General features: G+C 42.6%; 1 protein-coding gene across 5 annotated transcripts in view; it reads left to right on the plus strand.

The window, feature by feature from the left end:
* Positions 1–22495, plus strand: part of fam13a (family with sequence similarity 13 member A) — a 63875-nt gene that overhangs the window by 14150 nt on the left and 27230 nt on the right. For 4 of the 5 annotated variants that reach the window (XM_031559304.2, XM_031559307.2, XM_031559306.2 and 1 more), the window contains exons 4-9: positions 97–274; positions 2391–2544; positions 4452–4538; positions 6075–6167; positions 9785–10059; positions 18690–18731. In XM_031559304.2, coding sequence (XP_031415164.1) covers positions 97–274; positions 2391–2544; positions 4452–4538; positions 6075–6167; positions 9785–10059; positions 18690–18731 — 829 coding nt within the window. The remainder of the gene's footprint in view (positions 1–96; positions 275–2390; positions 2545–4451; positions 4539–6074; positions 6168–9784; positions 10060–18689; positions 18732–22495) is intronic. The other variant, XM_031559305.2, reaches the window with a different exon arrangement.

Consider the following 22495-nt stretch of genomic DNA (forward strand, 5'->3'; position numbering starts at 1 on the left):
CTTGTACGAACTGCCCTCTCTGCATCATCTGCGTGTCATTAAAGCCCTGTGTGTCTGTACTGCCCCCGTCTCAGGAATGTGCTCTCTCTCCCACAGAGTCGTCTGAGGAAGGGTGCTCCCAGGACACGAGGGAGCTTCTGCAGCAGCTACCAGACCTGCACCACAGCCTGCTGAAATACCTGTGCCACTTCCTCACACAGGTGGACCAGCGGAACAAGGAGAATCGCATGAATGCCCTCAATCTGGCAACCGTCTTCGGCCCCAATGTTTTCCAGTGAGTCACTATAGCCAGGACTGGGAACTAATGCAGAACATCACTGCGTGCTGCCAGTTTCACATAGCGGCAGTGTGACCTGACTCCATCACCTGTCGGAGAGATTAATGGAATAGGTTAGACCAAATAGAAAATAAACCCTCCTAGATAAAGTTTATGGGGAAAAACACTCTTGTCCGCCTTGGTCTGGCACAGAAGGTAATCTGGCACGAGAAGGCTTAAAGCCCCCTGACATTTCTCCTGGCTATGTTTGTGTGAGTGCCTTACTTCTATATCCTGCAGTATCTGAGAAGTGGGACATTATATCCCTTTTCCACGTGTGTTAAAAAACGTGGTGGCTTGTTTTGTATCCGTGAAGCCTGTGGTTAATGCTCGTGTGCAGCACATCTATCATCCTATGTGATCCCCACGGTCACAGTGTCACAGGCGGTTTGCAGGCTTGCTAGGGTGCTCAAGTAGAACCTGTGGGCTGCCTGGAGACATCCGGCATCAGACAGACGCGTAGTTGGTGTGGGCCACCTAATTTTAGCTTTTGGGGGGTTTCCATAGACATTTCTTCCCCGCCAGCACTGCACTGACACCCTAGATTGGCCACTAGATTTCTTCAAGGTACACACCGACTGGTGAAAATGTTGATACTCAAAGAGAATTTCACTGAGAGGTGAAACAGGAGATATATTTTCTAGTCTTTGGCAAAATTGCCTACGTCTTCTGGTTCCTTGATTTCACTGCTAAAGGACACATGACTCCCAAGAGAGGGTGCTGTACTCCAGTCAGCTGAAGCTAGAGGCTTCTCACAGCAGGGCTCATCGTATTAGAGCCAGCGTGAAGAGCATACTTCAGGGTTGGAAATGACCCTGTTTCTTAGCTCTCCAAATTGATTTTGGACAGTGATTCCATCATTACAGCTCACAAATCATTCCTTATTTACCATGAAAATGCCTGATGTAGCAAGGCACAAGAGAACAGATCACAATGGTGCCACAACTATATGGAGTTAGAAAGGTATTTGTTGTCATTTCAGTTTTGTTTAATCTAAAAAAAAACAAGTGTAACTCCCTTTAATCCTAACTTGCAGTTTTGGTTGATAGCGGTTGTGATTTGTCTTGCACCAGTTATACCTAACTAGTTGTATTCCTCCTTGCCATGTGTAACAAAGTTAAGTCTCAGACTACTGATACTGTTGGAAGTAAATCAGCAGGCATGCCGTTTCATGTTTAAGAACACTGCTTGCAACAGCAAAGCATCTACCTATTAATACATCAGTCTTTGGCACTGCCAGAGCTTCCTTTGCCAAGGTAGATGAGGAGCTGCAACAGGAAGTGCTGAGTGGTTTGAGGGATGCGACAGCATTTCCCTCTGAACAACGTGTACCCTCTATCATTCCAGCACTCCGATATTTAAACCCATAGTGTGTGTGTGTGTGTGTGTGTGTGTGTGTGTGTGTGTGTGTGTGTGTGTGTCTCTGTGTGTCTCTCTGTGTGTATGTGCATTATTAAGTGAGTGTGTGTGTATGTGTGTGTGTGTGCATGATTGAGTGAGTGTGAATATGTATGTGCATGATTGGGTGAATGTGAATGCATGTGTTTGTGTGTGTGTGTGTGTGTGTGTGTGTGTGTGTGTGTGTGTGTGTGTGTGTGTGTGTGTGTGTCTCTGTGTGTCTCTCTGTGTGTATGTGCATTATTAAGTGAGTGTGTGTGTATGTGTGTGTGTGTGTGTGTGTGTGTGTGTGTGTGCATGATTGAGTGAGTGTGAATATGTATGTGCATGATTGGGTGAATGTGAATGCATGTGTTTGTGTGTGTGTGTGTGTGTGTGGGTGTGTGTGTGTGTGTGTGTGCGTATGATTGAGTGAGTGTGTGTGTGTGTCTGTATGTGTTTATGCACACAAAAGTGTGCACCATCTGCACAGTTGTTCACGTAGGACTAAGCATCCCATGACAAGATGTGCAAATCTAAATACGGCACTGGGTTTGCTAAAAATGTTTATGAACATATTGTTTACCTGAGAATCTGAATATCTTTTAGCTGAACTGAACTGACTAGATTAGCAATGGCACCCTCTGACATTGGTTTGTGTCTCCTCAGGGTTTGACATTGGTTTGTGTCTCCTCAGTGTGTCCTCAGGGTTTGACGGTATACAGGAACAGAATATCTGCAACAAGATCATGGCCACGTTGATCCAGAACTACAGTGCCATCTTTGAGAGAGACATAGAAAAGGGCAGTTACATGCAAGAGATAGAGACTGCCAAAACCATCATAGTAAAGGTGAGTACATTTCAAGATCATATTACTAATTTACGCCTAGTGCCTCCACAGAGTACACATGCACATCCTCAGATGTAAAAAATTAGGTTACCTCACTTCTGCAAGTGAGAATTGTGCAACCTGACAAAAGATACTGTTGAGTCTTGGAAGAGGTACTTTAGTGTGAAAAAACCTTGTGTACAGGACTGGCATTACTTCTCTCTCCTATATAAACCTACTGTATACCAATCCATGACCTCATGTCCAATCTTCTTGTACATCTCCATATGGCTGTTAAGTCGATTCATCTTTTTGATAGGCAGAAACAGCCCAGGCATGCAAGTCACCCCTCCGAACCTGAAACGTGTTGTTGGCATTGGTACAGGGGGAAAGTCATTGATCACAACCAAAATAGTCCAGGGTGCTTGACACTTATGTGAGTGCCGGGTCACCCCCCTCTCCTGTGTCAGACATAGACCCATTAAGGAGGAAGGAGGCAGGGCGCCCCATATCTGAAGGAAGCCTTTGAATCAGTTGAATGTTGTGCTGAAGCATCCCCTGTGTTTTGATTTTCCCCTGTCCAATGAGATATGATCCGATTAACTTAATTTCCAGATGTTTGGAGACACTCACAGGAAGGGTTTCTTCAAATAAGATCAGCAAAGGTCATTATTGCATCGGAATTTAAATAGTGTAAAACACTTAGTATGATAAATAATCATTAATGATAATGATTTATAGATATACTATTTCTGTGAAACTAGAATTTTAACTGGACCATAGGTGAACCAGCCCATTTCTCATCATGGTGACTGCCTGTGGGCTTAATGTATTTCCATGACCTGTAGAAACCAAGATTTCATGTGACTATATATAGTTTTTCTGTTGGCTTTCTGGAATGGAAGCCTTAATTTACCATAAATTGTTGAATTTTCGAGAGGTGGCGGTTATGGTATCAAAATGACCACCAGTTATTATCGTAGTAAATAACAGGCCATTTATCAAATACTATTTCCAATTCCTCATTATGCATTTACTACTTATGGGTAAACTATGTTTGCTTGAATGCGTTTGAAATGGAACTTCGGTGTTGGACTGCATTCCTGCAAACCTGCAAAATTTCAAACACAAATGATTCTGCACCTGCACGAGTCCTATATGTGCAGCATTAAGGCCATTGTATAGTCCAGGCAACAGTTGTCGTTTGACAAAAATAGTGGGGGTCTGGTGGCGGTGCAGCACCTGTGGGATTTCATAGTCTGTTGCTGATGATGAAAAGTCGTATTAGCCATGGAAGCCAGACAGCACAATCCGATAATAATAATTGATAAAAACCCATTTTCCCTCAATTGACAAAATTACATATTTAGATGTTTTTTTCATAACGTTTTTGTCATTGATACACTGCAGTTCAAACATGGAAATATTCAGCCATGGTGTTAACTGCTTATTCTACTCATGATATGTTGTGTATCAAATAAAAACCCCATATGGACATGGTAACAAGTTTAAAAACTTGATTTTCACTGGAGGGAGTCTTTAAGAGGGGTGTGTGCCAGTCTGACTGATGGCCATGTTGATGATGGGGTAAGTGACCCCAGGTGACCTTTGCCCTTTGACCTTCAGTGCCCTCAGCATTTGATACCACTGGCTCCTTCTCAGTACCTCAGCTGAAGGTTTAGGTTGTCCAGCCCAACTACATCTCATCACGTCATTATGTAAGAGATCCAGTGTGCCAGTGACACCTTGCATCCCTTGAACCTGACCCCCTGTGACGTAAAACCTAAACTTGTATTCTTTGAAAGTTGTTTTTGGTCCTCCCTGAGACCGCAACCACAATCTCATTCACATGGCCTCTTCTTTTGGTTTAGCTGCATTTGATGACGTGAGACAATCTGAGCTGTTTGTCCTATTTTTTGCCCTCCTAGGAAGTCCAAACATCTACGTCAGAAAGAGAGAAGTCACCCTACTCGCCCACTCCAAAGGCACGAACACCAGTTCCCAGAAAGAAAAAGGTGTGTGTGTGTGTGTGTGTGTGTGCAGAGATGGGCAAAAATACATCAAAATGTACATCAAAATGTATTTTGATACAAAATACAAAATACCCCTCAAATAAATGTATTAAAATAAAATACTAAATACAATACATGTATTTTGTATTTAAAATATAGGAAATACTTTTTCTGGATTTTCCGTTTTCTCACAGTTTGGTATAGCAGAGCATTCAGGTTTTGGCTATATAATGTACACAAAGCTCTGGTGAACCCCACAAAAAGGAAGAACAGTCACAGAATGTCAGTGTAACTAAGCAAAGCTATTAAAAGACAACCACTTGATTGATTATGTATATATATTTTTGCAGGCAGCAGCTGTGTGACTCATGTTTTCACAAAACAGGGCTCTCAATGCATCTCTATGGCTCCCGGGAGGGCTCGCCCCACCGTGCTTTCGTCATACGTAATTGCGTATAAGGACGTCATACGGCTTTGATCAAGTCACATTCTGTAAAGATGGCTAACGTTCAGTGCAACAACTCGATTCGCTCTTTGAAAGAACCTCCTTTTAAGTCGGCGTACTAATGAAGATAAATTGACAAGGATCAAGACAACTATCTAAGTTTTCGAACACAGCCCTGTATTGTGAAAAAAAATTGATTTAACATGAGAGTCAATGAGAGAGATCTGGGGCGATTTCCATTTCGCCCCTAAAAGGGCCATTTGAAGCACCACTTTTGCCTGACTGTTGCCTGATTCGACAATGACATTTAGAGGCAGATCAGACGGTCTAGTGGTAGAATCCGACAGGAAAAAAATCTGCCTAAACACTGGAGAAAGTATTTTGAGTATTTTAAATGCAATATTACTCCACTCTAAAGTATTTTGTTACGAATTACGTTAGATTTTTTATCGGCCCTATCAAATAGAAATGACAAAATACTCAAAGTAATTGAAATACGTATTTCAAATACAAGTAATATAAATACTGCCCATCTGTGTGTGTGTGTGTGTGTGTGTGTGTGAGAGAGAGAGAGAGAGAGAGAGAGAGCAGTTCTAAATGCACTTGGATGCATTGCTAAAATGCATTGCTAAAGGCTGACAATAATGGCTGATTTTCTGATTTGCACGTTCTTTTTAACCCTTTTTGTGTTATCTTCTTCAATTTCCACACACTCTTATTTTTGACATCAGTCATGTGTCTGTTGTTGGTGCACAAAGCAAAAACAATACAGAAAGCTAAAAGGCAGGAAGTGGCTGGACCTTTAGTCAATTGTGTATTCAAGTCAATAAAAGGGTTGATGATTCCATACTAGAAGCATGAAAGGCAGATGTTAAATTAACCCTGAACCAGTTTGTGGCATGTGTGGAAGCTGTTATTAAAACTGTTGCACATTCTTCTATATCTTTTTTAAGGTTGTATGTGCTGTTTTTTAAGAATACAAGTGCTGTGTTAGTGGCAGCCCAGGGTAGTGAATGTCTTGCCATGTCTTTAGTTATCAAATTACAGATGTTCAAGTGACAGGTCAGTTCATCGTTGTTTTCTTGTCCCCTCAGGCCTTAACCAACAAATCAGTGGAGAACTGCAACACAAATGCATCTAAAGATTTAGCCTCCGAAAGTCCCACAGTCACAACAAGAAAGAAAATGGTAAGCCTCTCGTACAGCACAAGAGGAAATGCCAAATGTCCACTGTGATACAAATGGGTAACTGTCTAACCATTTTAGAGTCCAGTATTTGCTGTCTCTCACAGAACATTGCAATGACACTTCTATATTTAGTTTTAATGCTGAAGCCAAATAAATTCCTGGTTGCCAAAGCTATTGTAGTGGCATAATTATTATTATTATTAGTATTATTATAATCAGTAGAAGTAGTAGTGTAAGTAGTATTAGTAGTAGAAGAAGTAGTAGTAGCAGCAGTAACAGTTACAGTAACAGTAACAGTAGCAGCAGTAGTAGTAGAAGTAGTAGTAGCAGCAGCAGCAGTAGTATTAGTAGTAGTAGTAGTAGCAGTAGCAACAGTAACAGTAACAGTAACAGTAGTAGCAGTAGTAGTAGTAGTAGTAGCAGCAGTGGTAGCAGTAATATTGGCAGTAGTGTCAAGTCAAGTCAAGTCAAGTTTATTTATAAAGTGTGATCTTATGTGGGGGAGCTAACCCTGTGGATGCACGTAGCAGTTTATTGATCTGGCAGATTTTCTGTGTGTGCATTAAAACTAGTAGCTTCTGACCATCCACCTATCTGTTTGCTCCCATCTGCATAGTTCAGCAAACATCAGCTAAAGTGGAAGATAAGTGGTGTTTGCCAGATAAATACAGTCAAACTGATTGAGAAATGCCAACAAAACTGACGCCTTGCTGATGTTCTGTTTTCCGACTCACACAAAGCATCTCACTAGTTAGCACACTAGCTGTGGTGGCTGTGATCAGACTTAACATTTTGGAAGCATTTATTGTTATTAATTTGCAATCCCAATTCCAGCACTATGCAGCCATTGGGTTGCCTTTGAGTGATCAAAGTAAAGCCAGCGCTCTGCAGCCATTGGGTTGCCTTTGAGTGATCACAGTAAAGCTTTTCTAGCGATCTCTGTGGCGTATTGTTAACAGTCCAGATCGGTCTAGCTTTATCAGCACAGATGAAGAATTGCCACAGTCTAATCTATGGGGTTATTTCGGTTTTTGGCAGCTTCATCTGTTTTGTGGTCCATGAAAAACAAGTGTTAAATAACCATCAGCAGAGATAAGGGAATGATATCGCCACGGATCAGGTTTAGGCAAGAGTTTTGGATATAGAAAGCTTTGACTGGCAGCAAGTCCTTATATTACTAAACGGTGTGAAGCCACTCTTTGTGCTGATTACAATGATTACAACAATCACCGACATTTTTCCTTTTTTGTCTTTGATTGTCCATCCTGTGCAAATTGTAAATTATTAATTTGAATAGTCACCACTGCATGGATGTTTTGTTTGTGTAGTAGTGTAGTAAAATAATAGTGTTATCAACTGATTTATGTTTAGATTATTTGAATAAGCATAGTCCACTAGAAGTAATTAGCCAGGTAGAATCTGGAACACTCTCAGAGAGAGAAAACCAAGGACAGGCCTAATGAAGAAATTATTTGCAAGACTTATCAGTGCCAAACCCCTCACGGGGCTGAAGGTTATGTGTAAATATATAACCAATAGAGATCGGACTTGTGATTACCATGGCTGTCAATGGTGATTAGTGCCTTTAAAAATCCTGAGGCGATGACTGAGCAGCTCACTGAGCTCCCTTCAATTGTCGAAAGAGGATAGGTGTCTGCTATGAGTGTAGCCCTGTGTGGCTGGACATCTGCCCTCGAGTAAGATGGGTTTGCACTGAGGCCAGGTAAGATGAATATGAGATCAACAGTGTCACTATACTAACACTACATGCTGGGTTAGGCATGAAGTGTAGAATTGATTTTTTTTGTAAGGGAGGAATGGTCATTTTATGTGCTGTTTGAATGGTGGAAAGAAAGATTTCTTTGACATTCCCAGGCTTTTCCCCCTGCAATGTAGCTGCCCTTGTGGTGAGTTTCTTTGATACGGTGGTCTTGTTTAAACTGTGGGTTGTGGAGCAATGCACTGGTAACAGCAAATTCCTAGATTAAAATCCTGGATGGAAAAACGTGAGTGTGCAGTTATCTGATAAAAGCCGTGCTACTGTAAATATGGACTTTGTGCAGGTCACCTTCCGTCCTTCAGACCTGCCAGTGCTCACATCAGATTAGCTAGAATGTCTGAGTGAGTTGGCTTGACCTCAAAAACCCATTTTAATGGTTTAGGTTTAGAAAACATTAGTTTATTTGATAACAATAACTTTTCAAAGCCAAAGTAATCAATACACATGGTTGGCACATTGAGTGGGGCAAGGTTTGAGATTTTAAATGGTAAAATGATTAAAACACCAAGCTTGTTTTTTTTTTTTTTTTTTTTTTAGGGATTTGGCATTTTTGTTTTTATTTTGCTTTCATTTGGTTGAATATTATTCAGTTTGTTTGTTTCACTCTGTTTTTCTGTAGTTTGATCTAGGGCACGCTTTTCCCCTGGTACCACTCAGAGCTCGAGCACAGAGCTTTTATCCACTGGCCCACATCTGTGGTTTCAGATCATTGGATCATTAACACAGTTCTACCAGACCTCACTTCCTTCTCAGTCACACTCTGACAAATCTCATCACCACCACAGTTGAGCTCAGTACTTTGCCCTCACCCACCCTTGCCCTCTTTGAGGTATGGGGAGGTGCTTTTGTTATTAAAATCGGAGGATTTAATGGTACTGGTGAACATTGATTATGAAGTGTCTGAGGAGTAGAGACAGCTTTGGAGAGGTTGAGGGTCCGAAGAATATTGAAACATTATCTGTTATGAACTTTCTCTTCCTCTTTAAAGATGACCCTTACCTCTATGATGGCAGCAGGTTGGCTTATGCAACAATAAGCAAATGAATGACATTGCTGTCACTGTGTCTGTCTTCACCAGCAACTGGGGAAGAACTGAGTGCTTAGCACAGAGCAAGCCTATTATGCCTCTAATCAATGGCCTAACCCCAGGCCTAAATTAACACATTATTAAATCAGTCAGTGTGAGACATTTGCAGGGACGGTGTGATTCTCTCGACTGGCAGCACTTGCCATGCATCATGGAAGTCCTAATGGTTTGGCGATCGACTTCTACGGAGTCTGACCCAAAAAAGCCCCAGAAAAGACAAATGTTGTTCATTGCTGTTCTTTCGTTTTCTGTGGCTGTTCCTCTCAAGCTTTTCTCTTCGTCCCTTCACTGTCACTTTTGCTGCATTTCACTTCTCTGTGTGTGTTAAAAGCTCAAAAATCGCTTCACTCAAAAAGTCTTTTATAGCATGAATTGTAACGAAGGGAGTGACTCGGCTTTTCTCGACTACAGTAAGTTAGGTGTCAGAGGAGATGGCACATTCGGGCTTTGATGTTGCTCTGATTAGGGTTCGTTTCTACACCTATTCCATCAACCCTCAGAATTTGCAGCCGCTCTGTGTGGGAAAGGTAAGAGAGTTGTCAGAGACAGAAACAGAGGTTTTATTCTTCAACCGTGCTCAGGTTTCATATCTTAGTTTTTCCACTATCACTGGCTCTTTGAAAGCATGTTTTTTTTATAGTTACCTGACCAAAGGTCGAACAATTTGATTGGCCATCGTGTAATGGCTCACCAAATCTTTATGAGGAGTTAATTTGTTTGATTCTCTTTTTCTCTTGCTCTTTCCGTCAGGTGAAGAAGCTCAAGAGTGAGATGTCAGGGCAGCAGCGAGTCTTGCCCCAGCCTGCTCTCTCGGCAGGTCTCCCCAACTCCAGACCTCTGCCTCTGGCTCCAGACCCATCCTCCAGCCCGAGGGCCCTGTCACCATCCCTGCTCACCCAGGACTCCAGCCCCAGCACCTGGACACCCACGCCCCAGCACTCCCAGACCCAGAGCCAGAGCCCCGAGGCGATGGAGCTGGCCCCAGAGGGAGTCAGCCTCAGCAGGAGCGTGGAGACCTTGAGCAGGTCAGTGTGTTCCATCTGAGCAGGATGTATCAGCAAGCTCTGAGAAGAAATGTAAATATAAGTGTCTTGTTAGGGTTGTGTGTCTCTATTTTGTTTGATGCAACCATAGCAGATAGGCTATTGTTATTTGAGAGACAGGGCATCATAATTCGTTTAAATGCAGGTCTTGAAACACACTATTGCTATTTCTTTACTTGACAGGAATTTGGTTTGCCTTGTTCGTAATCAAATCTCCACATGATTGAAAGAACGTGATAGCACTTGTCAAATGACTGCAAGAACTGCAAGCAGTTCACCCAAGCCTGCCAAATCTTTAGATGCTGTTAAGGTATACTGTGACAGATCTCGATGAAATATGAGCTTGCTTTTATGCACTTTATGGTTTTACAGTCTGTGCTTAATTGCAACCCACTTTCAAAACAGACATATCAGACAGCAATCAGCTTTTACAAGAGGTTAAAAGTCAGACCTTCCAACCATCATAAACATAACCCTCCTCTGGTATAAGAAAATAAAATGCTTGTTTATTAGTCATGCTTGCGAAGAACTAAATCAGTGGTCTTCAAACGCCAAAACGAGCAATTCCATAGTATCCCGGTACATTTCTGTTGCTGTTGTGTTGTTTTGTTGTCGATACATCCCCATATTTGAGGCCCAGTCCTGGCTGCAGTGCTCCATAGTGCCTATTATAAGCCACTGAAAGCCGAGCGGAGCCAGGATCGGGTATCTCCAAGAATAGCACCTCTGCTGCTGTTGTTTTTTCTTTTTGTTGGGTGCGACCCTTTCTCTTTTGTCCTTTCTGCTTCCCTCCTTCTTTTCTCTCTTATCATGTGTTGAGGAGGCTGCAGCCCCTCTACCTCAGCACACCTCTCCTGTGTCTGTGGCAAGTGGCTCTTACATAGCACTTAGAGCTTACACTTTAAAGCAACACTATGAAACAATTTGCCTCTTTTTGAGGTATGTTTTCATAAGCAACTACTTTTAGTATCTTCTTCAAATTCATTTTGATGGAATACGATCATGTGAAGGACAGATAAACACACCTGTTGTTCCCACTAGCCGTCCAGGATATGCAGTATGTAGTTCTGTGATCCGGGACGGAACACCACGCGAAAATTAAAGAAAAGCCTTCACAGCACGACATCACAAACAATACCACCAAAAGATGCCAGGTATCGTGTTAGAAAGCTTTTATCAATGCCAGCCCAGCTGTTGGTGGTGTTTACAATGTTATTGCATGCTTTTAAGGTAGTAAGCTTGCTCGTTTTAGACCAAAACTCCATAATGCTGCTTTAAAGTAATACTGTTAAAAAAAAAAAATCTTTGAATTATGTAATGATTTACTATTTTTAATCTGAGTTTGTTTTCATAATATCAGATTATGGGCTCTAATTTCATTGATAGGCAACGCGTCTGACAGCACATAAAGTCCGTCGCACATGACCTTAGGCTAATATAATTACTAGCAAAATGATTTTGCTATTTTTATAACATGATCAAGGTTCTTATCGCAAACATGGGTGAGTCAGTGCTATGCTGGGATGGGTCCCGCACAGACATGGAAGTTCCATGTATAAATGAGCTCCCTCAAAGCCAGAGACCTTTTTTCTGTGAAACTTCTAATCTAAATGATTTCACGCACAAGAACCTCCTTCTCCTCTGGTGTAAACCACTGCACTCACAACAAGAAATGTGTTGTTTACTCTTCTGTTGAACAATCACTGAGCTCTGTGTGAACATTAATAAAGTATGGTCAAATCATTATGATTAGATAATAATTACTTCATTGCCACATCCACTAATTACTCAACCCAATTATGATTGATTCCACTCTGCTTTGTGTCAATGAAATTAGCGAATATAAGCATCCCCGCCTATTCTCACTGTGCAGTTGCTGATGCACAAAGTCTGTTCCCTGTCCTTGTTGTCCTATGAAATAAGGGCCGCTTATCTTCAGCAGTACAGCTAATTGGCTAACCTTTGACTATCACAAGTTGATTGTGTGAACGTTTTACACATGCACCCAAAATGTGAAAAGTGATAACAGCCAGTATATGAACACGACTGTGGGTGGGGTCAAAATATGTTTGCTGAGCAAACAAATGCTGGAAATGGGATGGGTCTCAGGTTAGTACAGTAAGCAGCATGTCCAGATCACAGCGTGGCAGAACCTAAACATAACTCCGACCTTTCCCGATCATTATGCCATTATTGTCAGGATCTACGTGTTACATAAAGCAATGCTCAGTGTCAGTTTACGCACTAAGGCACTGGTTGTACATCTACTCACTCACACACACACACACACACATAAATCGTACCCAGCATGCTCTGTAATGCTGCAGGCATTGGGGGGGGGGGGGGGGGATAGTGGGCGGTGGGGGTGACGGAAATACTCCTGACACATTAGTGAGCGCTTGATCATGCCAAGATATGTTATGCTATGCTACACTATACAGGGCTGGGTTGCACATTCATGTCTTGTGACCTTTAGTCAGGGTTCAGGAATCAAATCTGGGGTTCCCTACGACACATAAACCTAGTCTGGCTGTTCAGCTCTGCCTTGGTGGAGCGGGGCTCATATTTAGATGTCCAGAGGGAAACGTCTGAGTGGCTGCTTTGTTTGTTGTTATGGTTTTCCTCATTTAATTTGTCAAGTAAATATTAAATGTAATTCATATGTAACGATTGTATGGCAGTCAGGGACGTAGACGGAGTTGCAGCTTTTCTAGCTTTATTCTGGATTAAACAAACATGCAAAATTCGTTGGTGTACGTGGGATCTCAGACAGGCATAACTCTTCTGCCTGGCTATGGCAACAGCACACAAATATAACTTGTAGACCTGCAGTACATCACATCCCCAAAGGTGGCTCCAAAACACTAACACTAACTAAACACGCTTAATTATGGCGAAACTCACACTCTTATCTATTTACATTTCTAACTCCGTTACACATACCATACATTTGCCATATTTTGCGTCATTTTGCGTCATATAATATATCACATCACATTATATGTCGTTTTCATATAAAGGTAAGCTCTAGAACCCAGATGCCCACCTGACATGTGGGTTTAAATTCAGTGACTATATGTCAGTGAGCTCTCACATACTGCTGTTGAACTCCTATACAATTCCCTGTTTGTGGAACTCTCTGCAGTCAGCCTCTCACAAGTTTAAACCGGCCAGGTCCAGTGCTGGCCGGCACCGGGATCCCATCCCAGCAACCAGCGTGCCTCTGCTCAGCTTATGAATGAGACTCAAGGCTTCATGCTGGCGTCTCACCTAAGTGGAAAAAAGAACTGGCCCTACTGTAACGCCCTGCTGCATGTGTGCATTTAACAGTGACATGCCTCTGTTCCACCTCCTCTGCAGGTCTAGAACACCAGTGCGACAGGAAAGGCAGCGTCATATTGGGTATTGTATAACTACAGAGCACTAAAACACTGCTCTTATGTCAACGTGCAGGCGCTTATGAGTGGTGGAAGTTGCTTATACAAAATCAGGAACAGCTGTACCTTTGTAGTCTCAGCTATTGTTGTTTTCTTCTGGACTGAGGGAAGTCTTGCAGTGGCAATCCTCCGCCTGTTCTACAAACACCTATTCATTGAGGGGTTGCTTGTAGAGCGTCATGGAGGGAATTTGCTCAGCACACAGTAGCACGGGTATGGTAGACCATTAGCACATTGTCTATGCTACTAGCTGCATGGATGGGCAGATAGTATGAGGCACCTATACAGTAGGTGGTTGCCATGGGAATGATGTAACTAGAGAGATCTGGGGAAACTAGCAGTGTAGTGACACCTGTTTGGAATCTCTTTCACCCAGTGATAGGGTTCATCAATCACTCGGCTAGACCACAGTTAGCCAATGAGCTGTTCAACCGGAATGAAGGAGCCAGAGTCAGGGTATTTTAGACTGTGCATTGACTACAGCATATGTTTACAGAGGTGAGAGGTCAGAAAATGCATTTTGATAAAGAGCGTGAAAAATGCTATGTTGATGAGCAACACCATCCTTTGCCTTCACACTTGTTAGGGCCTGGAGATTACTGTACTCTTGTACACTTGCCATGTGGCCATGCTTAACAACCAGATTCTTAGAGCCATGCACACATGCATAAATACACACATGCATAACTTTCACATACCTGAGAGGGCAAGCCTGCACGTACACACGTACCCCACTAGACCCTCCACACGTTTCTCTCTCTCTCTCACACACACACAAAGACACACACACACACACACACACACACGCACACAGTCACATATACACACAGACACACAAATAGCTGTTGACACATGCAATTTGTTCTCTCTCTCCCTCTCATTGAGACACACATAAACACAGAAAACAACTAACGCACATGCAGATTTAGCCTTATCCTCCTGTTTTGTTGCTAGGGCGGTGTGTGTACGTGGACTTGACCCCAGTAGCCCAGGGTCTCTAGCACAGGTCAAGGTTCCCCTCACTCTATAATAAAGCCCCCAACGGGCCCCCACTCACAGCAAGTGTTCTGCAGCGGTGTCTTCTTCCCGCTTACAGGCAGGACGCCGTCCCTTCACGCTGACGTTTGGCATGTGGTGTCGAAACTACCTGCTTGCGTAGGTGCTGCACTAACAAGCCAGCTCAGAGAGGCTTACCAACCATTTGCTGTACTGTACTTTTGTTGGACTTACAGTTGAAGCATTCTGGGAATGTGTGGCAAGCTTCATCCTTCTTACCCGGTCTCCTTTTATGGAATTGCATTGCCGAGTGAGAGGTAGAGAGTACAAGGGGACACAACCAAGTTTTCCCAGTTTTCAAGCTCTCTCTCAGGTCTATTTCATCTCTCTGTGGGCCTATTGTTGTATTGAGCTGATGCATATTCTTAGCTCTGTTGTGGATACTCCTGAAAGCAAATACCTGAATATGTGCACTGGTATAGGTACATGCTTACCCTTGTTGTTCAGAGCCCTCTTTCATCTTTTGGCTAGACGTGTTGTATGGAATGTTTTATGTGATGTCACATAATTACATACAGTACATTGGATGTGTCCTTGGAATGTACTGCAATGTGTGTGTACCAACATTTGCAACACTAAAGCAGGCTAAATACACATTAGTCAGTATGGATCGTATTGTAAATATGAAGTACAAAGCACTTTTTAAATGAGTACATGATGTGGTCCATGGGGTTAGGGTCAGGATGAACGGATCAGATAGGAGACCCCTCTACAATGCGTATTTGAGCACCTTACAGATCCTATCAGCTGGACACCTTTGGCTAAAAACAAATGCAGTGGTGTCAGCAGCATCAAGAAAAAAGAGATTGATTACCAATTGTGGGTATGTCAGAACTGCATGGAGTGCACTGCTCACCTGTGCTTATTAAAACTTTGTGAAAGGGCTTTGTTATTCTCTTAATCAGGTGATAGGAAGTAGGGATTTTCTGTTTTGAAATGCATGACGGCACACATATTAATTTAATACTGCCAGACTGTGTAACACCACTCCAAGTAACAGTGAAAGGGAAAACACACTCTTGTCCAGAAGCCTGGTTGTGAAATGTCACATTGTGCACCTGGTACCTTAGACCTGATTTCTAGAGAAGTCCAGAAATGGTGTACAAGAAATTTAAGCGCAACTCTCACTGATAATAAGAACAGGCATCAGTCAATATTACTGACATTATGAACCTTTTGATGACACTATCACATTAATATTACCGTAGTAATTTATTCTCTCTCACACACACACACACACACACACACACACACCTCCATTCACTTTCTCCCAATCATGTAAACACACTTTCCACACAAACACACCTTCTCACTCACTCACATTCCTCCAGAGGTGCCGTCATGTGATGCTGTGAGCATTTTTAAAGTGGGCTTGAACTTTGGCCTTGTTTTCTTGGCTCCGGGGTGAATGGGACCTAAATCCTCTGTGAGGCTGAATCGCAGAGCCATAGTACATACACAGGTTGCACCAGTCTCCTTCTTTTTCCTCCTCCTCCTCTGTCTCGGCTAAGGCATTACAACACTGCCGGTGGAGGAGCTGCATGTACAGTGGAACTTACCATGCCAAGGGGAGACGGGAATTGAGTGAATGGGCCATTTAACAATGCAGCTTAGTGTCGTTAACGCCATTGTTTCGCTGTGTCCCTGTGAATGGCTCAAAAGCACTAATGCGGATCACTAGGGCCCTAAGCCCAGTGTAAATGCGCCTTGTACAGTACCCACATCCTGCAAAAGCAATAGAGTGAACTGATTCTTTTTCAAAATTAATTAGGTAAATCTGGTTTTTGGGCTTGTATCTGATTGACTAGCATAACTGCAGGAAGTGGAGGGTATACCACTGTCACTGGAGTATACCTGTCACTGCACTAAAAATATCACATAGAATTTATTAAGAAATGGATTGAATTTGAATAATAACTTGGAGTGACTTGGAGGAGGTCTGACCTGTAGTGAAGGCAAGAAATATATGATCGCATTGTGTAGCTTTACCAGTCAACGCTCGGCTCAAAAATATATATATATATATATTTTTTTACTTGAATCAGTTTTACCTCATGTCTGTGGAGATTGGTGCTATCAGAATTACTGAGAGCGACTTTGGTCAGTTTTGACAGGTCAGGGCTCCTTAAACTATGCAGGGTATGACCATGAGGAGGGCAAACCATTGGAAAAATGTTTTGTTCGTTCATTTATTATTTATTTAATATTTATCATATAATGATTTGTGTTCATTTAAAATGTCATCGATTGTCAATAGCATGACTTCAGTCTGTTTGCCTAGCTAGCTGCCTTTTCTCTAACAGTAGACACTTAGGCCTAGCTAGTTAGTGTTACTGGTTACTGACTGGTTACTGAGTTCTTATCTTTTTTAGCCAATGCGTACATAGGCTAAATACACACACACAGTACATGATATTAGTGGACAATACACAGTTTACTACATACGTGTAACATTCCAGGAACCAGATGCAGGGTCTTTTATTTAGTTCCACCCAAACAAAGGAGATCAGAGAAACAAAGATACGTTCTTTTAAATCACTAAACAGATAATCTCATCAGGCTCTCAACAATTTAAGGCAATCTCATCAATACTTCACAATGAATAACTGAAACTGCAGACGTTTCAAAAGCAGTTCATTAGTTCACAAGGCAGGTGAGTCCTGAATGCAGACCAGGCGACCTGTCACTGTTGACAGCAGTGGATGAGACTGGAGAGGAGGCTGAGGGTGTGATGGTAGAGCAGGGGGCTTGACTGAGCGTGTGATGGCAGAACAGGGGGCTTGCCTGAGCGTGTGATGGTAGAACAGGGGGCTTGACTGAGCGTGTGATGGTAGAACAGGGGGCATGACTGAGGGTGTGATGGTAGAACAGGGGGCTTGACTGAGGGTGTGATGGTACGCATCCTTCAAAGAGGGAATCTTTCTACGTATAAGACATTGTTTGCAGGTGTGGTGTTCAAAGCTATTACTTCAGATCTAAACTGATTTGATGGCTATTTTAGGTGTATTTGATTACGCCAGTGTGCATTACCTTTGTGTATAAAATATCCCATAAAATAAAACTGCACAGCCTGGTCTAGCTGGAAGGCCACATAACGGTGCAAACCCATGACACTGTTACGAGCGACGCGATATTCTAATCCCATGCATTTCAACTGGAGCCAATTCATTGTGACGTAGACCACCGTTTTGGGCGACGCGACCGATAAAAGTAGGAAAAAGTCGAATCCTATGCAAATGAGGAGTGATTTTTCCCGGCAGCGGCCAATCAGATTATTTCCACACGCTACAACACGCCCACTCAAAGCGATGGAAGCGTATCGCGTCGCTGTCATGGGTTTGCACCGTAAGTCATAACTAATATGAATAAAGGAAGTGACGAAGTCCACTTCATTGCACTACTAAGTCCAACAAGAATCGTTTGCCTTAGCATTTTAAAGTCATATTTGTCGAATTTCTTGATAATATATTTAACCTTTTCCCTTTTTAAATGTTCCCAGATGTGTTCAGCTTAGATCATATCAGCTAGTTCATCTAGTGGATTTAGCCGGACTATTTTTCACAGAACAAATTGCTGCATTAAGTTAGGCTCTTGCGAAATGTCCAGCCTGAGTGCATCAGTATGTGAAAGTTAAGCAATGTAATCATTAAGTTCCTCTTTTATCATTGCATAATTCCATCATGTGTCACTGGCAGAGTTCCAGTGTGCATGGGTGTGTTTGTGTGTGTATGTGTATGTATGTGTGTATGTGTGTGTGTGTGTGTGTGTGTGTGTGTGTGTGTGTGTGTGTGTGTGTGTGTGTGTGTGTGTGTGTATGTGTGCGCACACTATATTTTTGCTCTGGGCTCGACCGAGAGCCAGTCAGAGTAATAAGCGGAGACAACCACAACAAAGGCACTGGACTGTAGCGCTAGGTGCTCATTGTTCCACACACAAAAGGCGTTCTTTTTTTTTTTTTAACACCTCCCCCTCAGTTTTTCGTTGCACTCTGAAAAACAGTTTCAGGAACATATGAGAGGTGGAAGGGATAAAATAACCCCAACAACAGCCAGCTTGTTTGGGTCATGACGAAGCCTAATCACACCGTAACCAGTTGCTTGTTTGTTTTTCCCAACACAGCTCCCAGGAAGAGGAGAGACCAATATCCCCATTCTTTGTGAGGTAGGCCCTCCCCTGTGATATTAGTTTGTTTGTGTGTGTGTGTGTGTGCAATGATTTCTACATGCTAATACAGCTTTTATTTGGAATAGGAGAGGGGGGTAGTATGAAAGAAGGAAGAAACTAAACATGAGTGGGAATAGACAGAGTGGGAGGGGTGTAGTTACAGACAGACATGGCAGAGCGTGTGTCAAACTGTGCAGCACTGTGCAGGGCAACAGAGCCAAGCAGCACCTACCTCTTCTTCATGTTATTGTCATGTGGACGAAAGTACACTTACCTAAATCATGTCACAGTACTTAAACAGCTGACATAACATTAGGCATTTGTTTGGAACCCAGCCTGTTAGAAATAACCACATGATTGATTGTCTGTAACCAGTATAAGACAAAGAAAACATGCACTGGGAGTGATGCACTTGCGGTGAACACTTGGGGCATCCTTTATTGCGCAAATTGTAGTATGATGTAAAACAGGCAGGAAGTTCACAAATTCTTACTCTACAGCTTCATAGTCATCGAATATAAGGGAGGACGTTATTAGAGCAAGATATTATATATATATATATATTTATCTTTTCCCCGAGAGATTCCTGACCCCTTAACACGTCCTTGACAGTACTGTGCCACTTCAGTCCAAATAGCCAAGTGACATCCAGTTTTACTTCCAATCTAATCCAGTCTCGAGTCCACATGCCCTTCATGTTCTGCTTTTGTGGCGCATCAGCCTATGGCCAGTCAGAGGACCATGGTGCCTGATCTCCACTAAACATCACCGCTCGTGCTTACTGTGTCCTACTGTCCCTACATGCACATGCAGCCTGTAGCCATGGGACTTCATGCTGCCCACAGTCACACACAAACGCGTGCGCACGTGCGCACGTGTGCACGTGTGCACGCACACACACAAGCTCAAAGAAAGTCTGCACATGTGCATTAAGACACATACACACAAACAAATGCTTGTCTGACAACAAACAGAGTAACGCACGCATACATGGCTCACAGATCCCTCAGACTCTTGACGTCGGTGTGTGGCTCAGCCACAGCCCCACAATATGTCCCTCCCCCTCCTTCAAGCACACTTCCTCTGCCTTCTCCTTTGCCTCTGCTCCCTCCATCCTCCCATCTCCCCACCTCTTCTCTCCTCCCCCCTTCCATTGTTCTGGTCGGCCTGGGCCTGGGCCTGGGCCTGGGCCCGGTACCTACTTGCTTTTAGTCACATCCACACTTCAAAAGGTTCAAAACAGACTAATCCATTTGCCAGTCAAGAGGGGAGGCGCCCCAGACCAGACCAGCACACCTCTTGATCATAAGCGTGTTGACAAAAGAAATGAGTGTTCTCAATCCGACCTAAAGACTGACTTCAGAGTGGCGTAACATGGCTGGGATTACTTAAATGCTTTATTGCACGGACTGCTTACATATATTTTCTTAACTCCACGTCTCCTGGTGCGAGGAAACCAGGAACAGCGGGGAATAGTATTTCCTGGAGCATGTGTGGGTGTGTTTTTGTTTTGACTTTAGGGGTCCAAACAGAAATACTGCTGGAACCCTGTTGTTTTTGTTCTCATTAGGAGTCCAAGCAGAGAAGTTTTTGTTTTTGTTTTGTTTTGTTTTGTACAGTTGATGCCTTGTGTCTTGCCAACATATAGTCTGATTTTCACGAAACTTCACAAGTGCAATCAACAGCATTTCATACAAACGGATCACTAGGAGGCACTATAACAAAAATAGAAACATTTCAGTAAAACTTCAGATTGGTACAGTGGCTCAGAGTAACATTTTCAATTTTTTTCTCAAAACATCGCTTTGATAACTTTGTCAATTTGGCTGACTGCAGCGAATCAAATTTCAGCAGCTTGTAAAATTCAAGGTTTTCATGAGGAAATCAGTTGATTAAATTCAGGCATCAAACATTCACCCTTAGCATGATCCGAATTTCCCAGAGTCCAAATCCAAGTCCCCAATCTCAAGGTACAGGTCTTCAAAAAATCCTTGGTATTTTGTATACTTGCGCACACACACATTTAAACTCTCAGTTGTTTAATAGAGAGGTAAGGCATTATTCTCTCAATCTAAAGGTCGAGGGTTCAAATCCAGCTTCTGGCAGATGCAACTCTGAAGTGTCTGCTTTCTCCTCTAGTTTACAGTCACAAAAAAATATTTTGCAATGAATGAATTCTTCAATAAGCAACAAGGGTTCTAAAGTTCTCATTCTCTCTGGACCCCATTATCGCCGCTTGTGGATATTTAAATATGTTTTTGTTTTCAGGCCACTTTCTCTCACCCTTTAGCTTCTTTGCAGTTTTTCTTTTTTGAGCTCCACGTGGAGTGTACGTGAGCCCCTGCATGTCTTTGGATGTGGGTGTCAAGTGTTAAGTATGTGTGTGTGTGTATTTATGTGGGCGGGTGGGTGTTTGGAGTAAATGTATTACTCTCACTCCTTAGGGCAAATCTGTCAGCAAGTATGTGGAAATGCTCTTGTTGTTACAAACCTCAGTAGAGCTTACATATCTGGTTCTACCACTACTCTGTGACTTGTCTGTTCAGGACACTATCTTTAGAAAGTACTTACAGCCATTTCTAGGCATTCCTAATGTTTACTACTGTAAGTCCACATGGTGAAACTTTTAAAAGATATCCAGTTATGTTGCTACTTGCTGTCACAAACCATTCTTGAGCGTTACTTTGCAAGACTACGTTAACATCAATTGCCATTTTTATCAGCTAAGTAGAGTGACCTATTGTGGAGGTCCCTAGTTGGCCCAGTAATTTTTGAAAATCATGTTTTTGCATCCATGCTTTCCTGTCATATCATTTGAATGCACTGACCCATTTTGAAGAGAATTCTTGATGGAGCACCGACTATCCTCTGTGTAATGACCTTCTGTGCTCGCTACAACTGTACATATAGTAGTGTACTGTACAGAACATCCAGGATTGGTGCTTGTCTCCTCTAGTTAGTGTAGCACGATGGTCTTGGTGGTGGTCCACTGTAAGTATAGTGACCTGGTAGTTGTGTCATGTGGACTCATTATTGAGTCTTCCTCGTTAGCCTGTGTGTGTGTACTCACCCTTGCTGTAAAGTCATATTTCTTGTGAAACCAGATCTCATCCCTGTGTGTTTTCAGCTGTTTTGCAGAAGCTTTGTGGAGAACATTCTCTTTACCTTGACAACATCTGCCAGAGTTAATTTCTGGTAGTCTGTCTGTGAATGGCTGTTGCTTGTTCAGTGTGCTTAATTCTGGTCCTTTATACTGATAGGTCAGTTATGTAATGGTCAAGGGCCATCATTGTGACTATGACTCTGTAATGCTCAGCACTTCAGCAATAGCACAATGAGCCTATTCTCAATTTGGATTACACTGGCACTCTTTTAAGAACAGCCTTTATGACAGAACTGTCTCTGACTGGTACACTATCTCTCTTTTTCCTTTTCTCTCTCTTTTTCTTTCGCTCACTCTTCACTCCACCTCCCAGTCTGCTTCACTTTATGTCTGGACTCTTAAGACTCTCCATCTCCTTCTTCATCCACATGTCTACCTTTCTGACACCTTTTTTGCTTCCTCTCCTCCTCTCCCTTTTTCACTTTTCTAGTGAATTCTCCTACCTTATGCTGCCCTCTCCCTCTCCCTTATAATCTCTCTTATAATCCTTGCCTCACTGTTTCACCATCAGGCTTTCTGTCTGTGTTAATGTCAAGGACTCCTTTCTGTCACCACCTCTAGTTACAAGCACCAGACACTTCCTGGCACTGTCCTTCCA

The sequence above is a fragment of the Clupea harengus genome, chromosome 22, assembly GCF_900700415.2.
Source record: "Clupea harengus chromosome 22, Ch_v2.0.2, whole genome shotgun sequence".
In the NCBI taxonomy this organism is placed as follows: domain Eukaryota; kingdom Metazoa; phylum Chordata; class Actinopteri; order Clupeiformes; family Clupeidae; genus Clupea; species Clupea harengus.